General features: G+C 34.3%; 1 protein-coding gene across 3 annotated transcripts in view; it reads right to left on the bottom strand.

Annotated features, from left to right (window-relative positions):
* Positions 1-3,686: 3,686 nt before the first annotated feature.
* LOC115218025 (cholecystokinin receptor type A-like) overlaps positions 3,687-27,575 on the bottom strand; it is a 279,188-nt gene continuing 255,299 nt past the window's right edge. For all 3 annotated transcript variants that reach the window (XM_036508058.1, XM_029787773.2, XM_036508059.1), the window contains one exon: positions 3,687-5,842. In XM_036508058.1, coding sequence (XP_036363951.1) covers positions 4,618-5,841 — 1,224 coding nt within the window. In that variant the 5' untranslated portion in view covers position 5,842 and the 3' untranslated portion in view covers positions 3,687-4,617. The remainder of the gene's footprint in view (positions 5,843-27,575) is intronic.

Here is a 27,575-nt window from a genome sequence, read left to right as displayed (position 1 = left end):
GTTGTCTAATATGTAATAAAATGTGTAAAAGCTTGGCCGGGCTTAAAAGACATTTAACGGAATGACATGGCAGAAATAATGAATCATTTCAGTAAGTTTTCTTGGCAATGACTTTTCTCGTGTCAGGAGTATGGAGATGTATGTGTGAATTATATATGTATAATATATATATATATATGTATATATATATATATATATATATGTATATATATATATATGTATATATATATATATATATATATATATATATATATATATATATTATATATATATATATATAAAGATATATATATATGTATATACATATATATAAATATAAGCACTTATATAAATGTATACATATATATAAATATACATGTTTGTGTGCCTATATATATTTGTGTTTCGTTTGCCCGATCAAATCACTGAACAAACATATATGTAATATATATACCATATACCATATACCATATATATTTATAAACTATATATATATATATATATATATATATATATATATATATATATATATATGTATAATATATATGCTATACATATATGATATATTATATAATATACATATAATATATTATATATAATATATATATATATTAAATATATAATATATATATATATTATATATACAATATATATATATATATAATATTATATATATAATGCATATAGATAATATGGATATTATATATAATTCATATATATCTATATTGTATAATATTGATAAATATAATACCTCTATATAAAATATATTATATATATAATAAATATATATATATATCGTATATTATATACATATAATACATATATATAACATATGTATTTTATGTTTAATATATACATATATATATATATATATAACATATATATACATAATATATATATATAATATATATTTATAAGTGTATATATATATATATATAATATGTATATATATATATATATAATAAATATATATATATATATTAATACATATAATATATATATATATAAACATAAATTATATATACATAAATAAATATAATATAATATGTATATATATAAATATATTTAAATATATAAATTATATATGTATATAAGTAAATACAATATATATATATAATTCATATAATATATATATATTAATACATATAATATATTATATATATATATATATATACATATATATATGCATATATATAATACATATATATATGCATATATATATATATATATATATATATATATATATATATATATAATATATATATATATATATATTTATGCATATATATATGATGTCATTATGTTATTCGTTTGAGCCTTTCGACTGCAGTCATGCTAGCGCACTGTTTTTAGTTGAAGAAACCAAACCCAGGACTTATTATTTGTAAGCCTTTTTTATTCTAGCAGTATCCTTTGTTCAAACGCTAAGTTTAGATCACGTAAAGAAACCTACATCGGTTGTCATACTTCGATTTGGGACCAACACAGACACAGAAACATACACACACTTAGATATACGACGTGCTTTTTTAGTCTCCGTCTACCAAATTAAGGCAGAAGTCAGTGGTCAGCCCGAGATTATAGTAGATGACATTTTGGAACGTGCCAAGCTGTGGGACTGAACCCGGAACCATGTGGTAGGTAAGCAAGCTATTTACCACAAAGCCACTCCTGCGCCTTTTATATTACCTATGCTTGAAAAAAGTTCGTTTCCATGTTTTTGTATTTATGTTTTCGTTTCTCATTGTGTTCTTCGTTTTTTGATGTCCTGTACGCATTTTATGCATTTATATATATATATATATATATATATATATATATATATATATGATGTAGGTATATGCATATATGTATGTATATATGCACATATTTATATATTATTCATATTCTGTATGTATGTATATATATATATAATATATATACGAGCAAAACTCCCCCATCCAAATGACGCTGCTGAGTTGTCAAACATTTAAAACAAATTTTCTCAAAACAACTTGTCCTACCGTCCCATAGGTCTCCCCTTTGAGAAACACTGATTTAACCTAAATTTGAGACACCAGCAAAAGAGGAAATAAAGATAGACTTTTTTCTATTCCAAACAAAAAGCATTTCTCACGGCTTTATCGATCGCATTCTCACCTGCGATCAATTTCTGTAATTTTTTCAAGCCTTATACACGCCCTTAAACCGTGGGTATCTACATACCAAATTTGAGCGCAATCAGATGAAGGACGCCCGAGACACACACACAGAACGGATTTTATATAAAATATATATATATATATATGTTGTATACAGATGTTGTATATAATATATATATACATATATATACGTATATAAATAAGTATATATATATATATATATATATACCTATATATATATTATTTACAGATATTGTATATATATACTATCTATGCATATATTGATATATATATATATATATATATATATATGTATATATAAAGAATATATATATATCATATATATGTATACTATATATATATTTTATATGTATTATATATCTGTAAAATATATAGATATTATATATGTGATATATTTTCATATATATTTAATATATGTAATATCAATAGATTTTGTATATAATACATATATATTGTGGATATATATATATACATTTCATATATATATGTTACATATATTTTATGTGTATATACGTCATTTTCACAGCGGCCATGCTGGAGCACCGCCTTTAATATAGCAAATCAACCCCAGGACTTATTCTTTGTAAGTCTAGTAATTATTCTATCGGTCTCTCTTGCCGAACCGCTAAGTTACGCGGACTTGAACACACCAGCATCGGTTGTCAAGCGATATTGAGGGGGGGGGGGCAAACAAGGACATACAAACATACATACATACACAAACACACACGTCCCGAGGCTATAGTAGAAGACACTTGCCCGAGGTGCCACGCAGCGGGAGTGAACCCAGAACCATACGGTTGGTAAGCAAGCTAATTACCACACAGCCACTCCTGCGATTACATATATATTATATATATATATTATATATATATATAATATATATATATATTATATTATATATATATATATACATAACTTATATTATATAGTTATATATAATATATATATATATATATATATATATTATATATATATATGACATATTACTATAAATATATATAATATATATATATATGTTATATATATTATATATATAATATATATATATATACATAACTTATATTATATAGTTATATATAATATATATAATATATATATATATATATATCATATATATTTAAGAATTATATGTTTAAGAAATATAATATATTATATATATATATATATTAATAGTTATCGCCATATTAATATGGCAGTCTAAATATAAGACTAAATCTGTATGGCGATAACTATTAATATCCAGTAACGCTGCCGTAATCTCCTTTAGAGAGACTTAGTAATTTTAATATTTCTATTATATATATATATATATATATATATATATATATATATATATGTAGTATTAAATAAGCTGAAGTATTTTACAACTGATTCATAAGCTTGATAACTATGTTATTTGTACAAAGTATTATTCCATTCATTCTATAACTCTTTCGGACATTATATTTTGCATGTTGGGCATCTACTCCTTTTGAATCACGAAAGATACCAATTTTCGTGTACATACTGCTTTCTGTTGACGGATAAATCGACAACACTGGCTGAAAAGAAACGAGTGATTACTATCATTTATTCATTTATTCTGTCGACCTGGTAGTGATGGAAGCCAAGTTCTGCTTTCGATGGTATTTCAACTGCGAACAATGATTCACCGTTCTAGGACTACAAACATAAAAATTTTAAGAACAAACTAGATTGGCTCTTCACTGTTTGAGCCACGACTGGTATCCTAATACAAAAGCGACAATAAGTGGAAAAGCGGTTATAAACTGTTCTCATATTCTAAACTGGTACACCATTTCCACTCACGTTGATAATAAATTGGCAGATTGCTCGAACGTTCTATTAAGATCACATTTTCTATGAAATCACAAAGGGATTGTTATATTTTTAGACGTGTACTTTGTATATTTAGTAGTATCGTTAATGTTTGAATGTGCAAATGTTAGTAAAATACGGTGTAATAATATTTATGATTCTGTTTTGAGTTTTTCTGTACCAAACATATTGTTTGTTAAGTACATTGTGTTAACAAGATACTTTGAAGTACGAACACGTGCAAATGTTTGCAATATTTATGTATGATATATATGCATTCAGGTAATTATAATCATATAACTTTGTGTGAATGTGACCGACAAGTGGAAATAGATTAAGATCTGTGTGTTTTACGTATCAGATTCCTACACTGTTTGGCAAAGCGTCAGTTATATTTTGTATATGTTAACTTCACAGCTAGTGGAGAATGTGTTAGTAGACCTGTATGGCATATAGACATTCAATATGCGTAAGAAAGGATGAGTTCAGATAATTATTGATAAAGTTTCATAGAAAATATGTGATAGGTATGGATACATTTTCTATATATTAAGGGAGGTACCAATATATACAAAGAGGTACCTTATATTCGAAGAGGTACATGAAATTAAGACATCAGTACATGTATTTAAATATCAGTCATTGTAATACCCTTCTATGTACAATGCAATATTTTTTTCATGTCTTTTCTGAAAATTGGATTCATGAAAGCATATATAGCAGGGTTGGCAACATTATACATAAAATACATATAAAATACAATTTTGTTCTGTGGGAGAACTGCATGCGCCATTAACCAGCCTGGAAGAAATGCTATGACAAATACCAACGTCACAACAAAAAGTACGCCGGCAATTTTCAGGTTTGAAGACTGAGTCCGTTCTTTAACTTTATCATGTTTTCGCTGAGTCCTCTTTGATGCACCATCTTTTCCATTTTTCACTGTATCTTTCTTTCCTGCTTTTGTTGCTTCCGTAGCATTATTTTCGCACGTTTCATCTAGTACAGTATCTTGTGTCACAGTAGTAGACGTGGGAGCTGTGTATTTGGTCTTGTTGCGCCAAGATCTTTTCAGTACAACAAATCTTACAATTAGAGCATAAAGTACAGCAATGATTAGAAAGGAAACCAAAAATAGAAATGAATAAAACTTTTGATAAGCTTTGCGTGTTGATTCATTTATGATGATAATATTAGGACCACATTCAGCAGAGTAATTGTAAGTATAACTTGGCACAGGAGATGATTTAAGTCTATTTTCGAATCCAAATAGCAAAGTATCGTTGTAGGCTTCAGTTCGTATATCTAAGCTGCCAACGGTTGTATTATAATCACCTGGTATTTCATACTTCTTATACATACCATGCATAAGACTGGTGAAGACGCCAAGGCCGATTGCTGAGAGACCAAGTGTGGAAATAAGTATTTTCGCCCTTTTTACGGTCATCACTCCAAGAAAAGGATGGCAAATACAAAAGTAACGATCGAATGCGATAGCTACCATAATAAACATTGAAAATGGCACATTCGATGTTATTAAGAAGAAATACATTTTGCAAAAGCCATCATAGACGACCTTGTATTCAAGAGATTCCACTATCACTGTAAACGGAATCACAACCATGCAGGTAAATAAGTCGACAATTGCTAAACTTATTATGAAGATGTTAGATGTTACTTTCTCTTTCTTATTGGAATAAATATAAACGACAATAGCATTTCCGATGCTTCCAAGAACGGAGAAAGTCAAAAGCTGGACGATTAGCACGTAAACTCGCCACTCGTATTCGCCAGATGAATTGCTAATTGTTGCGACATTCACGTCTGTCTCTTCTGTTCTATTAGCCATTCCTGGTAGATGAGTGACTGCATTTTCCATCCTGAGAGAGAAAGAAAACAAAACTAATTAGAATAATTAACTCAAAAAAATCGCATAAAATAACAGAAAAAAGAACAAATCAAAACAAAGGAAAACAATATAAAGTGAAAAATCAATTCCAGCTCGAATTGAAAATTAATAAAATACTTCTGACCACCACCATCATCATCACTACCCCCAGCACCGACACCACCAACCATTCAAACCGTCCATCACTGCCACCGCCGCAACCACCAGCACTACTACCTCGACTACTATTACTGAAGGCAGTGTAGGGCAGATTACCTTGTGCCAAAAACCCTGTGCCGAAAACCATGCATTCTAATCAAGCTGAACTGATTTTCACTTTTATAATTCTAACGTAGATGAAATAAATACAATCAATGTATTGAAGCTACGTGACTTAGCTATACTTTCAAAATGAGAAATATTCTTTCATGTTAAATTTATTGCGAAATTTTCTTTTTTTTTGGTGTTTGAATTTGCCTGACTCTTAATGTAATTTTACAATGCTTTGTATTTAGAGGAGGTCAAGGAGTTAACACGTAAAACTAAATGTAGTTTACAAATCGGAGATTATAATTTCTAGAGATATTGAACGAAGCTGAACCCCGAGTGGATGAAAGGCAAAGTCTTCCCCGCTAAGTATTTCATCCGTCGTGCCATCTCACCGCCTTACTAATTAGAAATACAGTAATCTCTCGACTATCGCGGCTGTTACGTTCCAAACCCCACCACAATAGGTGAAACTCTACGAAGTAGAAGCAATACTCTACGGTATTTTTAAAAATTATTTTTATAATTTGTATAGATTTTATTATAAATGCGAAACAATAACACGGAGGAATCGATGTAAGCTTAAATAATGAACCGCGATATGAAGAGGGATTACTGTATTGGTTTCAATTTTTGGCGCAAGGCCAGCAATTTCAGGGGAGGTGTTAAGTCGATTACATCGACCCTAGTACTAGTACTTACTTTGTGATCCTTGAAAGGGTAAAAGGCAAAGTCAACCTCAGCAGAATTTGAACTCAGAACGTAAAGACTGGCGAAAGGCAGCTAAGCATTTTGCCTGGTGCGTTAATCATTCTATAGTCCCACTGCCTTATTAATCAGAAATATTGATAATTAGAATTATTCATTGACAATTAGAAATATTCAAATACAGTTCTGAATCATTTGTGTAATTTTAAAGCTTGATTTAACGAGAAAATTATTACTGAAACGTTACAAAACAATCTAAGCGACTTTATACCATTTCTTCCAGCGTCACCACTGCAAACTGGATAATTATTATATCCAAAATCCGTTGCTTTTATAGAGATTAACTTGGAACATTGAATGCGATTGACGTTTCAAGCACAATGCAATTATAGAATATAATTACGAGAACAAATCGATTAATATTTTATAATTATTAAAGCAATTTTATACCTCATATACATATTTTTTAACCTCCTCACCTGTAACACTTAGAAACAACACCCATGGTTACAATTACACCTTTAGAACATTCATCGTCTGGTTGTTTCTTATTTCGTGCTAGAGAAACAGAACTCTTTTGATATAATTGAAGGGACATATTTATGGAGATCAAATATCGAAATTTGTTGCAGGACTATTTAGAATATTTCATCTAAGTTTTGTGTATGACAGCACAAATGCTAGTTATTCAATTATCATTTAAAAGGTTTCTCTCGATAATTTGTTCCCGGTGACTAATTTCGACCAAACACAATATTGTAGTTGACGTAATTAACAGGAAATTAAACTTATTCAACCGTCCATTTATTCCATGCGGCAGCTACTGTGAAGAAATACAAAGATATTCTTTTCTTTTGTTTTCAAATAAGTTCAGATGATTGAGCGGTGAACTAACAAAATACATTGTCGCACTTAATTACACCTCTTTATCTGTGTGTTCAAACATTGATGAGATTCTCTCTGATATTATACTCTTTCAGGATAGTAAAATAGGGACTAATCTCGCATTTGTGTCTTCTGATAATAGAAGAAAACAGTTTGCAGAGACATTTTGCAGAGACATTTTGCAGATATTTGGCACAGTAGACTGCTTGTTTAATTTCTTGTTTAACCCTTTTCCGGCTCAGAGATGACAAAAATTATTTACTCTGCAGATCGATAAAATAATCTACCTTTACATGTTTGGATATTGAATTCGAACTGTACTGTAAACAAATAGAACTTTCAAATATCCTTTTCGACTCTGAGCACAAGGTCCGAAATTTTTGGGGAGGAGGCCAGTCGATTATATCGACTCCAGTACGCAACTGGTGCTTAATTTATCGACCCCGAAAGGATGAAAGACAAATTCGGTGGAATTTGAACTCAGAACGTAGACATACAAAATAAGAACGTTCGAACAGCACCAAGAGTGTAACTCGGTTTTGCGCCCGCATGCGTGTTGGGCCAAACCATCAATAATACTTCATTTTCTACAATGCTCTTCCACCTATCTGGTAAACTTGCAATGCCCCTCTTCCAAATTTCACTTGTCCGTGACGAAAAATACTCCTTCAGTAATGTTCATTTTTTTTCTGTCCAAATAATTTTGAAGATTACGGAAGAAATGATAATCAGATGTCTGGCGAATATAGTGGGTGGGACATCGATTCCCATTTAAACTGCTTCAGGCTTTGGACTGTCGTCCCCGGTGTATGTGGTCGAGCATTATCCTGATGGAAGAACACCTTTCGTCTTGAAACCAAAGATGGTCATTTTGCTTCTAGCGTTGATTTGAATGATTGTTTGAATGACCAAATCTAAGCTTCTCTGATACTTCTTCAACAGTTACGATGGGATTTTGTTCCACAAGTATTTGAAGGACGTCCTAGTCGTGCTCTACTGATCTTCCAGGGCGAGGATCGTCTCCTTGGATGTAGTTTCCGGCTTGGAATGTCTGGAACCACCGTTAACATTGGCTAACGTTGATTGTCCGATCCTCATATGCTGCATTAATATTTCTCGCACTTTCCGTGGCGTTGTTGCTTTTATTGAACTCATAAAGCAAAATATGCCGAATATGTTCCTTCGTCGCTTCCATTAAGAATACGGTAAAATTACTACCTGCTTTTATAACAAGTTGATGCAGGTAGTTTATCCCGTCCCCCTCCGAAAACAAAACACATTATTTATGGGATTACCAAATATATATAATTACACACACACACATACATACGTAGAATGTTCTCATTATTTTCTACCAAAAGTGTAATCTCTGTCTCTCGAGGAAGTACAATAACGTATTTCAACCTTCTGATATTTTGAACGAGACGATGAGAAAAAGGTGCTGCAGAAACATGTATCACCGTTTATTGCTGAGTATCTAGATACCAACAAGTTACAATAAGATATTCGCTACTTATGAATTTGTCTGGAAGGACGGTACGATAAGAAAATATTACCATATTCATCAGTTTTAAATCATCAAGGGAAAGTAAAAATATCTATCAATGTCTTGAAGGTGAAAATCGAAACCACTTGTGTCGAAATGCAATAAGACACGGATAGTGACATCAGAATCATAGATTAGAAAGCATGGAAACAAATCGGTAAGTCAAAATTATTTAGATGAATAAAGTAGCATATAGAGTTACTGGAAGGAAATTATATTTTATCGGCGAATGCATATGCAATGTAACTTTTCTGTTTCTTTATTGCCCACAAGGGGCCAACACAGAGTGGACAATACAAGCACATGTGGAGACATATAATACAAAATTAAAATAAAATTATAGATAGGATAATCTGAATGAATAACGAAATGAGAAAATGAAAATGAGCTGCCTGCCCTACCTCATGCAGCATCACTTCCATGGGAGTCCTTTTATCACATCAACACCAAATTTCTCAAAATAGTTCCTCACATTCTATGCAGTGTGTTATCCTTTTAATGTCCGTATTTGTTTGCCAAAGCTTAACAACTTTCTTGTATTTTTTCACCTCCTCCATCTGTTTTTTTTTTAATGCAACATAAACATGTGCCACCCTAATCTGTACTAACAAATCTTGCCGTCTTCCAACTTGTTAACTTCCGAATTAGACCCTGATTGCCACCGTCCGTCAGTATACAAACGTAATTCACTTCATGGGGAGGGGAATTCTTTGTACTTTGTTGTGAATGTGTTTCTTTATTCTTTTTGGATTGTGTAGAAGGGGAATGGGTGAGGTGGGTACGGTTTAGGGTTCCACATGACACTGTTCTTTTTTCCATTTTTCTTTCTGTAATTTTCCATTCTTCCTCTCCTTTTCCTCCCCTTGCTTCTTTTCCGGTCTCTCGTCATTCCTTTCCGTTGTCTGCTTTTGCAGAGAGCAGTGTGCTCTAATGTGGCCTTTTTGGTCACATTTAAAACACTGAGCCCTGCCCTCCACCCACACTTTCAACACGAGATCTCCAATTTATACCGTCTCTGACAGATTTTCGAGTGTCTCCACTGCAGCCTGTACAATGAGGTCCATTGTTTGTCCTTTCCATACTGAGCCTTCCGTCTTTGCGAGTTGGAGGACGGCTACTTCTCCATCACTTCCAAAGAGAACAGCAGCCACGACCCGAGCCACTTCAATTTCCGGTGCAATTCCCCCCACCCTTATCTTTGAGGTCCTTCCCAAATTAGTGGGTAGAAGGACCACTTTGTTTTTATCGTGTTTACCGCGTTTACCTTTGCCTTGTTTTCCGTCTTGTAGTGTACTATAACCATTCTGAATTTATTCCCTCTGGCCAGATACGTAATGTTTGGCCTGACTGACTACAATGCTCTTTCTATAGTTTCAGCCTCCACATGTTCAATTTTCCTTTCCTCCACCGAGTACATCTTGTATACCGCAGTCTTCCTGTCTATTTCTTCCATTTTTCCCGAGGTGGTGAAATCTTAACGTCACCACCTACTCTTATAGCCATTTTTCCATTTCTGTCAATATTAGAAAGGTCTACTTCGGTTACTTCAGCAAAACGTTTTATTTTCTTTTTTAGGCATTCATCTATCCCGTGGACAGACCAAACCAATTCTTCTTCTGAAGAGGACAATTCGGAACCATTAAGGTCCGAATACAAACTCCTTTTCGCTATAGCTATCTCTTGATTTTATCGGGAGAAAGCACAACCAGAAACCGCTGAGAAAGCAGCACAAAACAACTAACAATTCAAACAGCAATAACTTTAACAGCAACTTCAAACAATAATCAGCCTTCAACTCATCAGTTGTATTTGCGGTGTGACTTTTCTTTTTCTTTATTGCCCATAAAGGGCCAACGCAGAGGGGACAACACAAAGACATATGGGAACACATAACGATAAAAAAAAGAAAAAGGTATGTTGTAACGAATGGTAAGATGAAGATGAGAAATAGAATGAAGTTTCCTCAGCCCCATCTCTAAGTTACTTCACATTTACCTCTGTTCATTTTCTCTCTTTGTACCCGGAGCCTTCCAGAATATCAACACTGCTCCATCAGTAAAAACGTGTAGTTCATGTTCCACGGCAATTTATAAATGTCCAAATCGACTTCCCACATTTAATATCCTTTTTTGAAGTTTGAAATTTTTTCCCTTTCGTCCTCGTTCAACAACGGGCAGCAATTCCCCCCTTGCACGTTGTCGCACTTACGAGCGTCCACCACTCTAGTCTTTCCACTTTTTAGTTTCTTCACACAGGTTTTTATTAGTGTTATCGTACCTAATAACATAACTACCGTTTTTCTTTTTTTCCTTTGCAGAGATTAAATGACTAGTGTCCGACTGTATTTGTTTTTGTATTGGAGGGGTGCGGGTAGGTTCAGTGTCTGTAGGGAGCGGGTGGGAAGAAGAGGGTGTGGGTGGGAGTTGGGTGGGTTGGAGTTCAGTATTTATTTTACCGGATTTTTTCCTTTTCCCCTTCCTTTTCTTCCCTGGTGTCACCCATTCGACTTCTGTTCCGCTTCCTTCTGTTTCTGCTGGTTGTGTTATTATTTTCTCCTTTTCTTTTACCAGTTCTTCCTTTTTTTCTTGTAGAGAGCAGTTTGCTCTAATATGACCCTTTTGGGCACACTTGTAGCACCTGCGTATCCTGCCATCTACTCTGACTACCATTGTTGTGTCGTCAAATATTATTGTTTCCGGCAACTCTATTATATCCTTCGGTCTCCATAGCACCATATTTAAGGATTGCCCTTTCCAGTTCCTTGCTTCCGTCTTGGTGGCCTGGAGAACCGTTATCTCTTCCTCGTTACCAAGCAAGACTGGGGCTACTATTCAAGCCACGTCGACGTCTGGGGGTTCCCTCTACGTTGGCCCTTATAGCACACCTTCCACATCACTACTTCCTCCCCCTTTAATATGGTTGACGAGTTCAAACTTGCACTGCCTACATCATTAAATGGGACTTCAATTGTACCAACTTTACTGCCTCTTGTTAAATACCTAATATCCCCCAATACGGGCCTTAGTGCCTTCTGAACTAGGGTCGTCGCCATCTCTTTAATTCTTCCTTCGGCCACTGAGTGTATTTTGTGCACTACCATACATCTTCATCTGACATCAATTATCTCCATTGGCGCTGTAACTTCCACCTTTGTTCCATCCCTTTTCATCATTTTGGAGTATTTCTTCCGCTCGTTCAAATCCATATTACTCTCTGCTACTTTAGCCGTCTCTGCGAAACTTCTATTCCTATTGGACCACAAAGTATCTGACTGCTCAGAATCGGTCACCTCAGTGTAATTGTTATCTGAAGAACTAATTTCTTCCATTTTTCATTTGCTTTCCCTCCTTTATGAGGAAGGGAAGCACAACTAGCTTACCACAAGGCAGCAAAATCCAAAGTGTTCAAAGAACACAACAACAATTTAAAAAGCACAATATTTCAACAGCAACTCAAACAATAATTGAACTTCAACTCACCAGTTGTATTTGCGACGCGACTTTTCGAGGTAAAACGAACGGGGCAAATATTTATATTGAAAAAAAATCTTTAAATTTATTGGGCACAGAATGCATGAAGATATATAAAATTTGAGATACCCAATTAGTGTTCTCTGTGTAAATGTAGTTGGGAAGGTCAAAGGCTTAATCGAAGAACAAAAAAATAATAAAAATTATTTACAAATGTTGTTTTGGAAGGATTGAGCTGTTGCACTAAAACAATTGCGAGGATTGCAGCAAAAGAAAATGCAACACCTTTTTTTTAGGCCTAAACAGAACGTGCAGTTCGCGGCGGTAGACCAGGTCAACAAAGAGCTGGAAAGACTGGAAAGTTTAGTTATAACTGAGAAAATCGACCAGTCAGACTGGACAGCACAGACGGTTTATGTGAAAAAAAGGATAAACTAAGAGTGTGTGCAGATTTCTCAACAGGATTTATTGACTGTTTAGTCGAACACAACTATCCATTACCAAGCAGAGAAGTATTTTCAAAACTAAATGGAGGGAAAATGTTCTCGAAATTAAAACTTTCGGTGGCTTATCTACTGATACACACAGAGGAAGACTGCACACACTGGATTGTATAAATTCGAGCGGTTTTCTTTTAGAGTAAAAGTGGTACCTGCCATATTCCAGCGAGTGATGGACGCAATGTTAAAAGATTGCGAATTCGCTATCGCATATCTCGATGATATTTTCATAAAGAGCGAGACACTAGAACAACACTTCGAACATATTAAAAAGTATTTGGAAAAATAAATGAATATGAGTTCAGACAAACAGGAAAAGTGTGAATTTTTGATGATAAAAAATAAATATTTGGGTCAAGTAATTGACGAAAGGGGGCGAAAACAAGACCCATCAAGGGCCACGGTAATATGGAATATACCTCCCCCAACGAACGTCAAAATGCTACTAGCGTTTCTATCCTTGGTGAACTACTGTCAAGTATATATCCTAAACATGCACAACGTACGGGCTCCCTAAATGAGCTGTTAAAAACGGATAGTAAATGGTTTTTGTCAGAAAAATGAGAGAAGGCATTTGCAGAATTAGAAAGTATTTAAGACTTGTCGCTAACACACTTCCATCCAAAGTTGGAAACGATACTGGTCACAGATGCTGGTGAGTACGGGATGGGAGCATTACTCCAACACAAATGTGACGATGGCAGTAGAAAGTCCAGAGCTCACGCGTCAAGGACGCTATTGCCAGCGAAAAAGTTATAGCCAGATTGAAAAAGAGGCATTGGTAATTGTATTAGGCGTAAAAAAGTTCCACAGGTCTATATATGGAAGACATTTTCGCTTACAAACAGACCATTGCTGACTATTTCTGGAACCAGAAAAGGAATTCCTATTCATTCATTCATTCATCGTTGTAATAAATGGGGCACCATACTACTAAACTATGACTACGCAATGAAATATTTACCTTTGAAAAAGCTAGAATATGTTGATGGCCTGTCCAGTTTAATACTAAAAAAGGGCGAACCATTCGAAGATACAGTAATAGCAGCTCTATGAGCCGAAGGTGAAATTAAGAACATAATGTGGAGCATTGTACGGGAGTTACCGATAACCCTGGAGGTTATAAAGCGGAATGCGCCAAATGATAAATTCATAAATGAAAAAAAATCCACTGAAGTCTACAAAAACAAACAAACAAAGAAAAAATGGGTATGAATAAACACCAAGGCCTAAACATATATTCAACATGTGACAACGTACTGATGTATGCCCAAAGGGTAGTGACACCGGAGACACTACAAAAAAGAACGTTGAAAGAATTTCACATTGGCCAGGATGAAAGCGCTAATGCGCAGTTATATATGCTGGCCGAAGATGGACAATGAAACTGAAAACTTGATAAAAGGCTGCAAAAGACGTGCTCTGGCAGTGAAATTGCCCGCTAAAAATGGGAGCCTTGGCCAGAAGTAAAAATACCGTGGTCGAGATTACACATCGATTTCGCGGGTCCGTTAAATGGTTATCACTATTTAGTAGTAGTTAACAGTTTTACAAAATAGCTTGATATTGGTAAGTGTGAAAGACCAACTTCCTCAACTGTAACAAATTTTATTCACGAGTTATTTGCAAGATTTAGCATCCCAGATGTGATTGTGTCTGATAATGGAACACAATTTAGTTTAGGGAATTTATAAAATTCAGTGAAATGTTCAGGGTAGACTATATAACGATAGCGCCTAACCATCCCAGATCAAATGGAGATGCAGAACGTTTTGTTGATAGCTTTAAGTGCTTTAAGGAAAGCAAACAAGAAGGTCACAGACGAATTCGCTGTTCAACAACTTTTAAATGTGTACAGGGTGACACCGGAGCCGAATACGCTAGCAGGAAGCTCACCAGCAGAACTGGTGTTTGCGAGGAAGGTAAAATCAGTTTTTGATAAACTGCTACCCGGCAAGAAAAGAAAAAGTACCAGGAAGGACACAAGGTGTACATAAGGTCGAATAAAAACGGAGAACAGTACTGAGAAGGCGAAATTACAAAGTTAATAGGAAAAATGATGTGTGGGATAAAAAGCAAAAACGGTATTGGAAAAAGACTAAAATCAATTAGAGAAAAGATTCATAGAAAATTAACCAAACAGATTAAAAGTACCTAAGGCATGACTGTATGAAGCACTCCAGGTACGAACAACGTTACAGGTAGCTGAACAAACGCGTAAATGTTGAATAAAAAGGAAGAACACAGAGTTCCTAAAAATAGATGCCAGAAATTAAAAAAATATGAAGTTGTACAAATAAAAGAGAAAAAATCTCATAAAAGGCAGATGGGGTGAATAAAATAAAACTACTTGCTTCTCAAAAAGAAACGGTAGTGGAAACGGTACATCCCTCCCACGGGACAAGTGGGGAGTTGTGTGTCAATCATTGTACAAGTTCTCATTTGGAGTTAAGTGTCAGTTTGGTGTTATAGTCGAGTTCGAGTCACAGTCAATGTAGATGTTCAAATTCGGTGTCTTGCAGAGCTTTCAGCGATAACTCGATAGACGAAGCGGTGTATTACCATTCCGATATAGAAAAGATACACTGTATCCGATACTAAGAAAATATTGTGGCTACTAGAGTAGATACAAGAGCTACAATCATAACAGTGGCCACACATCATAACTGTGGAAAGCACCTTCATAATATCTTCTGAATACACTATTTCGTCTGCTATGTAAGTTGATAACACCTACGTAAAATACACACACACATGTGTGTGTGTTCTGTACGTCTGCTTGGCGGTACTGATTTTCACAAAATTTCTTGTAAAATCTCTAAAGTTTCCTCATCATTACTTGATCTATTCAAATTTTTTCTGTGATAAGTTACCTTCTGCTTCCTTGTAAATGTTAATATACGAAAGTTAGAGGGCAAAATGCTTAGCAACTTTTCGTCCGTCTTTATGTTCTGAGTTCAAATACCGCCGGGATCGACTTTGCCTTTCAAGCTTTTGGGATCGATGGAATAAATGCTAGTTGAGCACTGGGGTCGATTGAATCAGCTTAGCATCTCCCCTGAAATTGCAGGCCTTGTGCTAAAAGTTCAAACCTATATATGAAAGTGAATGAAATTTGAGTAACGGGGCACGTATCATTCGAAGCAGAACACAAAAATCTATGCAAAATTTACGAAAACATCCTATAAACCTAAGCAAGGCCGCATAGTATTACTAGTCATTTACAAGGCGGTGAGGTGGCTCAATCGTTAACACACCGGGAAAAGAACTTAGCAGCATTTCTTCCCTCTTTACAGTCTGAGTTCAAATCCGCCGGGTCAACTTTGCCTTTCATCCTTTTCGTATCGATAAATTGAGTACCAGTGAAACACTTGGGTCGATGTTATCGACTTGTCCCATCCCCACCAAAATATCAGGCGTTGTGTTTTTAGAAGAAAAGATTATTAGTCGATTATACATATAGTATTTTCCAAAGCGGATAGCATTGTCTTGAAGAGTCCCGTATTTCAAGTCAGAATATTTCCTGAGAGAATCTTTGAGTAAGAGACTTCATCAGAGAAAGGCGGTACCATACGATAGTGAACTATCGAGCACGATATGTTACTTTCTCAAACGTCACATAGGAAAATGTATTATTCTACTTGGTAAAACATTTTAATTTATATGTATTGATGAAAATTGTTCAATTTTGGGGGTTCCACCTTCATTTGTATGAAATCTCTTATGTCAAATGTCTTTATTTACTTGCAACTTATTAAAACTTACATTATTGCAAGAACAAAGTCAATGGCTTTAACATTTCTCTGATTCATATTGCGTATTGAAGTTGCCAATCACACGCTAAGCCACTGTCATCTCTTCTTACATATTCATGACAAATTATAGATCTAATCACGAATTCTAACGCAATTCGACGTTCACTTGAAATAGAAATATTCAGAAGAACCGTCATGTGAACTATCCAACAACAGTTTGCTTCATTAAACAACATATTTATACATATTTACAGTGACACACGCATATACATACAGTGGAGAAATAAGGAGAGAGAGAAACTGAACTAATTGATAGCATTATAGTTTCCATAATTAGGAAATTAATTATTTTATAGATAACCTGTCACGTGAGTCTTAATTAATCAACCATATTTTAGCTTCTTCGTTACCTTCATTGATCACAATTCATGCCCTATGTTACAAGCTTCAGAAGACCATTAACATATATATATATATATATATATATATGTAAACTTACATGTACACCTCTCCTCGCTCGTGCGCGCGTGGGATTGTATTGTGATGCACAGAATTAATTGATTGATTTTACTATTTCCATTCTTGCATAATTATTTTACATATCTCATTAAGTCATAATCTATATTCTACCTTGAGGTGTCAGCAATGGTAAAAAACAATTAAGGCTTTTGGTAAGCATTAAAATTATATTTCTGATCTCAGATGATTAAATGTGGTAGCGCTGTTTGTTTGCCTTATCTATAATGTTTGTTCGAATTTGACCGCTTAAAAGGGTAGAGGGGAGAGGCTCATGATGAGGATGATGATCATCATCATCATCGTTATTGTAATCATCATCATTATTATTATTATTATTATTATTATTATTATTATTATTATTATAATTATTATTATTATTATGAAAGTGAGTTGGCAGGATCGTTAGGAACCTGGGCAAAATACTTAGCGGTATTTCGTCTGCCGTTACGTTCTGAGTTCAAATTCCGCCGAGGTCGACTTTACCTTTCATCCTTTCGGGGTCGATAAATTAAGTACCAGTTACGCACTGGGGTCGATATAATCGACTTAATCCGTTTGTCTGTCCTTGCTTGACCCCTCTGTGTGTAGCCCCTTGTGGGCAGTAAAGAAATACGTATTTCGTCTACCGCTACGTTCTAGTTTAAATTCCGCCAAGGTCGACTTTGCATTTCGTTCTTTCGGGGTCAATAAATTAAGTAGCAGTCGATTTACCAGGAACATGCATCACGACCATATGTGCGCGACATGGTGATCTCATATCAAAAAGCGTATGACCTTGCAGGTGCGGCCGAGTTAGAATTTTCTTCAGGTCGAGTAGCCCATCCCGCTCAAATGGTCCTTGAATAAGGGTTCTTTGAGGATTGTGAATGAAACGCCCATGTTTTCAGAGATGAATTATGCAAACTGCAAAGAATTCCTCTCAGCACATGGCTACGATGCTTCCCCATTACTTCTGCTCGTGATCAGAGATATACATATCGTCAGCCACCAAAGGACACGCTCAACTGGTTAAGGTCAAACAAGTGACAAGCAAATCTGAGGTATTGAGCAGAATATTTGCTGTAGATCATCTTTTAAGCCAAGCGAAAACACTGTACATGATAAGAATTCCAATCAGTAAAGATCAGTTCATCGAAAGTCGATGGGTGCTGTCGTCAACAACCGATGGTAGATAGCTCTGAAAAGGAAGATTAGTGTAAAAGTGTTAGGGTTTAGCTAGGAAATAGCGATAGAGAAGTCTAAAGTAGAGGGAGACCTAGTGAGGAAATTAGAAGAGGCACCTAGTAAAGACATAGCGACCGACGTTCTGGCGGCGAGACTGGCACTTGACCAATTTTTCAATGCTAAGGTTGTGTTGTGAGAGTTAGGGTACGTGCACTAAATCAGGAAGGAACGAAAGCAATTCGATGGGTCCGGGTAGTTGAGGCACAACGTGACACCAAAACCACAATTCGATCTTTGACGTTGCTTCACGGGTGCATGGCAGACGAGTCCAAGCAGATGGATGAGGAATTTCGGCAGCACTTCGCTGAACTGTAACGGGGCACGTGGCGACACGGCGTGTCGCAGCTCTCGACAAGGGATGCTGACTTCTGAGAAATGCCGATAACAGCTGAACATACACTGCAAACCTAGATAATTGTTCATGATGAATTTTTTTACATTTTCTAAATAACTACCCGAGGCTAAATATAGAAAGATGTATAAAAAAAAGTGTAAAAAAACGCAATAAGAGTAAAAGACGTCTATATACGTACATATTCGCATGCACACACACATACACACGTCTATATACGCACATACCCGTACGCACGCACACATCCACACGTGCGCACAAATATACCATATACAAGCCTATATACGGACAGGAACAATGCAGGGTGGAAGGTAGGATACAGAAAAAACTATGCGTAAAAATATATGAACAATAAGACTATAAAACAATATCTCTATAAATATGTAAAAGAATGTATAAAACGTATATAAGAAATATAAGTAAAATGTATAGAGAGATAAAAAGCTTCTTTGTGGACACAATATAGAAAGTAAGTCCTATCTGTAATCTCAGGGAGGCTAAAAGCGTAACAAATAATTGGCCATATGTGGACATAATCCGAAAAGTTCAGTTCTTGAATTTAGACGTGTGGCGGGGTCTAAGCTGCTTTTCCAGATGAGCCAAATTTCACCGAGACTGCACTTTCTACTGCCGATAATGTTTTCCCCAAACCGATCCTTTGCTGGCCCTTTGGTATTTGCGGTTAAAGCTAGGGCATCATCTTTGTAAATGGCGAAATATACGTCAGGAAAAATCTTGCCCAATGTATCGAGTAGGAATAGTCCAATAAGATCGCATATTCTGCTCCATCATATGACCCCGTGCTCACATCGAAAACACCATATGTATCAGTAGTCTTGATCCACTCACTCTGAGTTCTCGCTGAAGAGTAAAGTCTTTCAAGCATGGAAGATTATGTCCTTATCCTGTGTAATGATTTCTATGAATTCGCGAAGGTGAAGGCTTTATCTAGCAGTTCCTTATAGATAGAGGCTTAAAAATCGACAATATCGAATTGCGTAAATCTCGCTTTATCTTATTCTTAATGGCTTTAAACCTGTCAACGACTTCTATACTATTGGACCATTGTACTAACATAGTGGTATTCTTGACTTTTGCATTGATTTTTCCTAAAATTTCTTTACTAATAATGCCAAGTTCTGATTTAACTGTGTTAATAGGCCTACATTTAGGATTAGTTAGGAAGTTCTTTTCATGGTCTTTGATAATTAAAGGTCTTTATATATATATATATATATAATATATATATATATATATATATAATATATATATATATATATATATATATATATATACATATATATATATATATATATATATATATATATATATATATATATATATATATATATATATAATTTCTTTGTTTGCGAATTATTTCACAAATAAAGAAAGTATTTATCTACCAATGCGGTGTTGAGCACTCATTCCAACTTTCACTTTTGCGTATATATACATACACACACACACACACACCACACACACACACACCACACACACACACACACACACACACACACACACACACATATATATATATATATATATATATATCTTGCCTGTCTGTGTTTGCCTTTCAAGTGCTGTGGTTTTACTGAGATCTCCCGTTTAGTAGAAAGAATAGCTATAACTCTTTGACTGCTATTTCTAAATTCGGTGTGTGGTGAGGCAAATCGTTGCTAAACCCTTAATTACTTAGTATATATATATATATATATATATATATATATATATATATATATATATATATATATATATACCTGTAAATGTAATATGTGACAATTATTCGGTAGCCATGATAAAACTCCGATTTTCGGATGGCGGTGTGGAAATCCACGCCGCTATCTCTTCAGTTATCCGGCCATCGGAAAAATTGCTCTCACATATTACATTTACAGATAAATTTCTCTATTTGCATAATATCGAAGTCTCTTTCATTTTTTGTTGTCTTACTATTTTTATCAATATATATATATATATATATATATATATGCATGTGTGTGTGTAGAGAATTAATGAATTTAATTACTACAGAGACAGAGAAAATGAGAGAGAGAAAGGGGAGAGACGGAAAGTGAGAGTGGGGAGAGACGGTAAGAGAGAGGGAGTAAGTGAGGAGGAGGATGGATTTTAACAACATCAAAAATATATCAGCTCCTCATTTAATATGTGAATTCTGATATTATGCAAACTGTGGAATCGTACTAAGGAAATGGTGTCATGCAAATTCCGTGATTGCATGTGTGTCTTACACAATTGTGTTTAATCAGCCAATAGTGGTATCATATTCTTCATGGGAATGAACACTAATGTAATATCCCGGCCGATTTTACTCGAAGCTTGTGCGATAATGTCTGTTATTCTAGGAAAGGAGAAACATAAAATTTATAGGATGACATGTAAACGTACCAAATCAGGTAGAAAATTTGAAATAGTGAACCTGATACATGGTGAGTAAATCATTCGCCGAAACGAAGAAACTTCGCTGACGTCTTGAGGGACAAGTAACATTTCTAATGTTTAAAATACCTGCTATGGAAATGTTATACTTCACTTTATATACATGCACATAAGTTTGTATGTATGTATGTATGTATGTGAGTGTGTGTGAGTGTGAGTGTGTGTGTGAGTGTGAGTGTGTGTGTGAGTGTGAGTGTGTGTGTGTATAGAAAATCTCTATAAGAGATGAACGTAGTAACTATACTGAGAAGTAGCAATACTTGCCTTCTATATATATATATAAATGGCAATTTCTGCCTGTCTCTCTAACTGTTACCATCTTAGTTCCTAAACCAGCGAACTAATATTCACGAAAGTGTTCATACATCATACTCTAACAACTAGTTCAGTAAGAGGCTGATTGGATTCCAATAAAAGTCTATAGTGTGCACCCCTGGGCGTTGGACTAATTATATGAGAAAATGAGAAGTGTTCAAAAAGTATTAGTCTGACGGAAAGGCAGTAACAGAGAGAGAGTGAGAGAGACAGAGAGAGGGAGAGAGGGTGAGGGAGAGAGAAAGAGGTGAGGCAAGAATACATAGATTTCAGGAGAGACGGGGTAGGTATTCTCTGAAGTGGAATAAATAATAAATTATAAAAGACATTGTAAAAATTGCCTGGCAACGATGGGCTATTCAACTGGTATATATATATATATATATATATATTATATATATATATATATATATATATATATATATATACACACATATATATTGGGTGCAGATTATATCGAGAACTAGCTGGGAGGCTCATTCTGTGGTAACGTTGATTTGTAAGGAACGGCTACTTTGATGAGGCGATAAATGTCATTTCAGTGTATAGTTACTACTAACATCTATAGAGATTTTCCCGCTAACTACTTTGCTTGCTGCAGGATAATGACTGAGTAACGCTTGTTTATGTCTATACATTGTTAGCTGGAGCAACTTATTGCTATCTCCAGTGGACGGGTGTTTACCACCAACAATAGACAAAGATGACTCTGGACCGCACAGTCTGATGATCGCGTAATCTGCTGGAAGATGGCAGGGTTTCGTTCCTCTGCTTGCAATGTATTTAACTCAAGGAAGCTCCTCCTTGAGATAAAAATGAATCTAGTAGGAAGTTATATTAATTGAGGTGGAAAGTGGGAGGAAGAAGGAAGGTTGGTGTATAGTAGACATATGTACGTATGTAAGTATATATATGCATGTATGTATGTATGTATGTATGTATGTATGTATGTATGTATGTATGTATGTATGTATGTGTGTGTCTGTGTGTGTATTTCTTTGCAACGGAGAGCAGAAAACCTACCTACCCCGTCTCTACTTAAACCTACGTATTCCTCACACGCCCTTTTCTGTGTGTGTGTGTATTGTATCTATATATCTAAGAAAGTATGTATGCAGCGTCGAGTGATATGACAGCTATAGTAATGTTACCATCTCATTCTCAACGCTGTTCTCGCCTTTGTGTTAGTTTGTATGAAAAGCTATATATATATATATCATCAATATCATCCTGGCTGCGTAGCAGACTCTAATTTACGTTAAGGATAATAATTACAGTCGCAACACATATATGGATTTCTTCGATAATACCATGGGTGTATCGGACTCATCCCAGGTTATTGACCTAGTTGACCTATTCCTTTTCTCCCAAATTAAACAATATTTCCTCAACCTCTCGGGTGGGATATGCAGGGATGATGCACTCCTTTTAGCTGCTGGATTATCTCGACCGTCAGCGGAATGCACCAAGAAAGCCCTACACAAATGTCTTTAAAATTATAACTTGAATATTTCATTCGAAATTGACATTAAGCTGACCAATTTTTAGATGTTACTCTCGACATCAACACAGATTTATATCACCCTTTCAATAAACACAACCAATCCTTACAATATAAAAATGCTTTCTGAAATCACTCAAAACTTATCCGTAATACAGTGGTCAGGGTCACATCTACCAGAATCTCTAACTTATCTGCTAATGAAGAAATTTTAACACTCACGCCCCTTATTATAATCAGGCCGTCCAAATAAGCGGCTTCCGCAAAAATTCTATTCTATCCACAGTACAAAGCTTAACACTAGAATAACCCACCTCTTTCCCTAATACTAACCCTGAATCTACGGACACTGCTTCCACTCTACACTAATGCTACAACTCTCAAATACACACACATATATATATATATGTATATATATATAATATATATATATATATATACATACATATATATATATATATATATATATATATATATACATACATACATATATATGTATGAATATATATATTACATGCATATATATATATATAACATACATACATATATATGTATGAATATATATATATACATGCATATATATATATATATATATATATATATATATATATATATATAATATATATATATATATATCTGTGTGTACACATATAAAGATATATATATATATTTCTATATAATGTATATGTGTATAAATATATATGTATATCTGTCTATCCATCTGTTTGTCTGTTTGCTATCCGTATGTGTGTGTGTGTATGTATGTCTATGTAGTGAGACTATATTGAAGTAATTGATTACCTTGTTTCGATAATTACGGAATTAATTATTGTAATTTGTAACGTAGCGTTTAATTAATCAATGATTTTGTAGTTTGTTTTATTTCACAATTCACGTCATCTGTCATATGCCATACATTACCATTTGTGCTGTAAAGCAAATTTATATCAGATGCACGTGTGTTAATCAGGTGAAGCTTAGCTTTGATGTACAATGGATCACTGAATATACAACTATTTATAGTAATACCTCCACCTAAAAACAATTTATTCAGTGAACTTCCTCATTTCTTCAGCTTAGCTTCAAATGGCAATAAGAAATGACCTTGATGATACTATACCTATATGAACGCCAGAATGCACATCAAACAGTGTGCGGTCGTTGCTGTCGAAACGTACGTAGTTCCACGAGAGAATGCTGTAAATAGCTGATTAACAAAATTATAGATGTGGAAAATCTCCGTTCACTTGATTACTATTAATACTATATACATATACATATTAAAATTGAGGGAGTGGAACAAGGAAAATAGACGCAAAATATGTTTCTTTGTAGGCAGAAGCTCTTAATAGAATAGTTATCCAAGGAGCTATGCTCAATGTAGTTAATCATGGGGATGAATTTAGCTTAATGAAATGAATATTGCATGCAGCCGCCCAGCCAAATATGCGCACACATATACACACACCAACGGTACGCACGCGCGGAATTTTCATTACTCACCCGAATTAAAGGTAGACGCAAACATGCACGTGTGCATAATGCACACGCAAACACACAAACACACACACACACTCACACACACACACACAACACACACACACACACACACACACACACACACACACATACCCAAGAGTATATATGTATATATATATATTTATCAAAATAAGCAACAAGGATATCCAGATGTAATGCAGAACGATCGTACTGCATTACCTCTGGATATCCTTGTTGTTTATTTTGATTGTAATCACCCCATCTTAAATTATATGGATAATTCCATGCCAAATTCTGGTGCCTTTGACATCAATACCATATTCAACTGAATCTAAGTTTTACTGAACTTACATATATATATATATATATATATATATATATATATATATATATATATATATATATATATGTATGTATGTATATCAAAATAAGCTTATTTTGAAATTGTATGGATAATAACGTACTAAATTCTGGTACCTCAACTTAAGTACCATATTCATCTGAATCTAATTTTTTGTTGAACTCATATACCATACCCAAACGATATATGTATGTGTATATATATATTTACATACATACACATACACACATATAGGCATATATCAAAATGCAATTTCAATCTTGGTGTTTTCTGCTATTTTCTTAGTATTACATTTCATTTTATCGTTAGATATTTGTTTTATCCTTTTTGGTTTCATATATTTCTTTTAATTTTTTACCATTTTCCTTGCGCATTTTATATAACCCTTCCTTTTTTACTCGGCACCGATGAGAGTGGGTTTATATACACCTAGTATATGTGTGTATATTTAATTATGTGTTTGTGTGCATTTAGGGTGTATATTTGTGTTTGTATTCATGTGCGTATGAGTGTTTCCAAATTATGTGCGTTCCCAGCTACAGTCGGCAAAATCCGTCGACACTTTTTATACATTAAAATTTATGACCATAAATTTTATACTTAACGATATCAATTATTTTCCCTTATTTTCTTTCTTTATTCTTCCATTCTCTATCTCTTTTTCTTCCTACTCCTCAACTTTAAATAACATCCACTGTTGCATATTTTGGGTCTCACCCTTTGCTGATCGCTCATTCGTTCTCTTGACATAATTATTTTTTCAATTTTTTATTTGTTTTAATCTTTTAGTACTGGCTTCTCAATTTATTTAAACTCACCACGGTGGTGGAGTTGACTTCGAAATTCCGAGCGACAATGTAAACTTCATTTCATTAAGGTAATCTCAGCCTGACAAGCTTACCTCATTGTATGGAGTAGTGTTTAAAAGCGCGGGCAACTAACCCCAAGATTCGGAGTTCGATTCCAGGCAGTGACCTGAATAATAATAATAGTAATAGTAATAATACTAATAATGATAACATCGAAAAGTACCTCAGGAATGAGAATCCTGGTTTGATATTTCGCCAAGACACATGATGAAGGCTGGAGGGTTTATCCCCGAAACGTTGTGTTAACAACAAACAAGATGTTGACAAATATCCGTCAAATGTTAATAGTGCAAATAATGTAAATAATGTATTATATCAAGAGTTCCAGCTAACTAAGAAACATATATAGCGTGCTTTTTACTTATATATATATATATATATATATATATATATATATATATATATATATATATATCACATACAGTTTATATGTATTCATTTTCATCCTATATCATAAGTTTAAATCATTGTGTTGTAAGTAACTTGCTTACCAACCACATATTTTCCATGTTCAGGCCCACTGAGTGGCACCTTGGACAAGTGTTTTCTACTATAGCCTGGGGCCGACCAAAGCCTTGTGAGTGAATTTTGTAGACGGAAACTGAAAGAAGCCCGTTGTATATATGTATATATATGTATGTGTGTGTATATGTTTGTGTGTCTGTGTTTGTCCCCCCACCATCGCTTGACAACCGAAGCTGGTGTGTTTACGTTCCCATAACCTAGCCCAACTTATACGGTTTTAAAATGACATATCTGTAATTAGGGAATTAGGGAGATAACAATTTAAATGTAATAGATCTAATGATTTGTGATTATATTAGGATTTCGAATTACTATGCAAAAATGTTTATTGACGAAATTTCCATGCAGGGCATAGACATCGTGGTGTTATCCATATATGAAATATGCAGACAATGTTTTTTTCCTGATGTTGTTTCACATAAAACCTGCAGGACTTGTCATTTATTGATCGTACACACAAGCGTGCACAACCGCAGAGAGAGCAGAAGAACTGTATATAGGGCCATTAAAAGTAACCGAGGTATGTAATCTTAAGCTCTCCGGACGCCAAAGATTTTCAAATTCCTTTTAAAGCTATTTGGGACTGACAGAGCTATTTTTTAACTGCCTGAAACAAGTAGTAAACGAAGGTTGTCTGTATGTCTATCTGTTTATCTATCTATCTATCAATTTATACATACATACATACATACATACGTACATACATACATACATACATACATACACAAAGACACCCACATACACACGCATATATATATATATATAAGGTTTCAAATAGGTTTTTAAGTGTTTTTGCACGTATATATGGTCAAGTTTTATATATATGCATGTACATATAGTCTAGTCTTTTTTTAAATTTGTGTTTATAGGTTGGATTATTTCTTATACATCTTTAATTCTTTGCTTGCTTATACAAGCACATGACTGTACGTATCAAATAGGCGTGACTATGTCTGCGTGTGTGTATG

The sequence above is a fragment of the Octopus sinensis genome, linkage group LG12 (assembly GCF_006345805.1).
Source record: "Octopus sinensis linkage group LG12, ASM634580v1, whole genome shotgun sequence".
In the NCBI taxonomy this organism is placed as follows: domain Eukaryota; kingdom Metazoa; phylum Mollusca; class Cephalopoda; order Octopoda; family Octopodidae; genus Octopus; species Octopus sinensis.
The sequence above is the reverse complement of the archived record's forward strand: the minus strand, read 5'-3'. Positions and strand labels throughout refer to the sequence as shown.